This window comes from Diaphorina citri, unplaced genomic scaffold (genome assembly GCF_000475195.1).
Source record: "Diaphorina citri unplaced genomic scaffold, Diaci psyllid genome assembly version 1.1 scaffold2094, whole genome shotgun sequence".
Taxonomy (NCBI): Eukaryota; Metazoa; Arthropoda; class Insecta; order Hemiptera; family Psyllidae; genus Diaphorina; species Diaphorina citri.
Genome location: NW_007379519.1, coordinates 32,164 through 34,275, shown reverse-complemented (window position 1 = coordinate 34,275; position 2,112 = coordinate 32,164). Strand labels below are relative to the sequence as shown.

Sequence of the window (2,112 nt, the reverse complement as noted above, 5' to 3'; positions counted from 1 at the left end):
TATTTTATTTTATTTTTTTTAAGAATAAGAAAAAGAAAAGTTTAAAAAAATATTCATCCAAAAGTCAGATAATCGAGTTAAAATCCAGACCTCCCTTTTTTCGGTCCATGATTTATGAGCTGCCTTGTTGAAAATTGAAATGGGCCAGGGCCGTATCCAGGATTTTGTCGAGGGGGGGGGGGGCTTCAAATGCTTGCGGAATTCTTTTACATGCTTCAGAAGCACAAAATAATGTGAAAGCTGTGACATATGCAGCCAAAAACATAAAGATTTCTGTTCACCTCTTTTAATCTAGCTTGGAGGCCTCGGTGCTGTCCCATCATTACGCTACAATTGTCAGCAGCAAAGCCCAACATTTTTGCCAATGGTATGCCAGCGCTGGTAAAGAATTGTATAATAGCATCACATAGTCCTTGGCTGGATGCATCTTTGATATCAATTGATGTGAGGAAAGCATCATTAACATATTCTAGTTCCTCATCATAATATCTTACAACAATAGCTAGGGATTTCACACTAGAAATACCAGTTGACTCATCTACAATAATTGAGTAGAAGTTCTTTTGTAGTTTACCTACTTATCAGGACATTTAGAGCATTTTGCCCGAGAGCATGTTTCAGGATGTATGCAGATTTAGAGTGATTAGTTCCTCATCATAATATCTTACAACAATAGCTAGGGATTTCACACTGGAAATATCAGTTGACTCATCTACAATAATTGAGTAGAAGTTCTTTTGTAGTTTACCTACATATCAGGACATTTAGAGCATTTTGCCCGAGAGCATGTTTCAGGATGTATGCAGATTTAGAGTGAGCACACTTAATATTTTTTAATATTTCACTCTCAGGATCAGCATTTCAGGCATAGAATCCATCAATATCATAGGTAGCTTGTGTTCTGCAAGATAAGCACAGATTCTTAATTCTGCATCAGTAACTTTGTCAACAACAGGTGTTTTTGTTTGAGAGAAGAGGGTAGAGACATCTGGTGTTTGTTTTTTTTAGTCTCACATTTTCAATATGTTTTGCGCTTTTAGCATGCCTCAGTAAAATTATTTTACTACCTTTCAAATTGCAGAGGCAATATTTGCATGAGGCAGTGAATGATTTGTCATTGATTGGTTTGATCCAATCTTTAAGTTCCTCATCCTTGAACCACTCACCTTTAAACTTTTGCTGATATGGCTTGCTCATTTGACTCTGTATTCACTAGTAAAGTCAGAAAAATACCCTCACACCATTGAAAAAAGCACTGGTAGGTATACCAGTAAGAATGATGAGACTACTAATGTAAGTAAGTAATAGCCTTTATTTGTACAGTAAAATATTGACACATATCTTAAAATAATAACTAAATATTAAAGTACAAAATCAGACAAGTATATCTGAGGCCTGATATGATTTTGCGTTGAATAGAACAGAATACTTGTTGTAGGTAGAATTGAATAGAATAGAATGACAATAGAATAGAGTAGAATTCTACGGGCTTCTCTTTTCATTTCTACCTACTTCAAAAAATGTATTCTAAACACGTGCCACAACTTCTTGAAAGTTTTGGAGCTTTCTATGAAGAAAGTTTTGTCCCCTTCATGAATTGGACGGCTCAGGGACATTTGGTCATGAGTGTGTCGCCGAAAAACCTTTGGAAGAAAAAATTGACCCTGTTGCCAAAAAAAAAAATTGGAGGTCAGCCCAATCATTCACAACCTCACCAGATAGGTATACTAGTAAAGTTATAAAGTTAACACTAGAATGCCCGAGGGAGTCAAAATTACTTAACTCCTTTTCATTTTCAAATAAAGTTAAGAAACAAAATTTTGAAAGAGTCAACCATCAACAACTGCAGATAAAGATACAAAATTCATTTAAGTTTGATAAAGGGAACTGGTTAATCCCGCCCCTGAGTTAGGATTTTTCAATTTTTTTTTCTTTCTTTATTCAATTTTCGTTTTCTTTTGTTAATTTCTTATTATTTTGTTTTGTGTACCTGTTTGTAAATATTGTATTGTAAAAAACATTGTAAAATCCTAATAAAGTGTAATATAATAATAATAATAATAATAATAATAATAATAATAATAATAATAATAATAATAATAATAATAATAA

General features: G+C 33.3%; 1 protein-coding gene across 1 annotated transcript; it reads right to left on the bottom strand.

Moving 5' to 3' along the window:
• Positions 1-215: 215 nt before the first annotated feature.
• On the bottom strand, positions 216-1,197 carry LOC113471128. The gene is made up of 2 exons (XM_026830038.1): positions 1,068-1,197; positions 216-574 (listed from the first exon to the last, which is right to left on the bottom strand). Exons 1-2 carry the CDS (start codon positions 1,195-1,197, stop codon positions 216-218), a joined length of 489 nt encoding a protein of 162 aa, XP_026685839.1.
• Between the last annotated feature and the right edge of the window lie 915 nt (positions 1,198-2,112).

What these genes read in the sequence shown, in the direction of transcription:
- LOC113471128 (XM_026830038.1), bottom strand. Translation starts at nt 1,197, where the DNA reads ATGAGCAAGCCATATCAGCAAAAGTTTAAAGGTGAGTGGTTCAAGGAT. An exon ending in TTGCCTCTGCAATTTGAAAG is followed by an intron (nt 575 to 1,067) that starts GTAGTAAAATAA and finishes CCTGATAAGTAG; the next exon opens with GTAAACTACAAAAGAACTTC.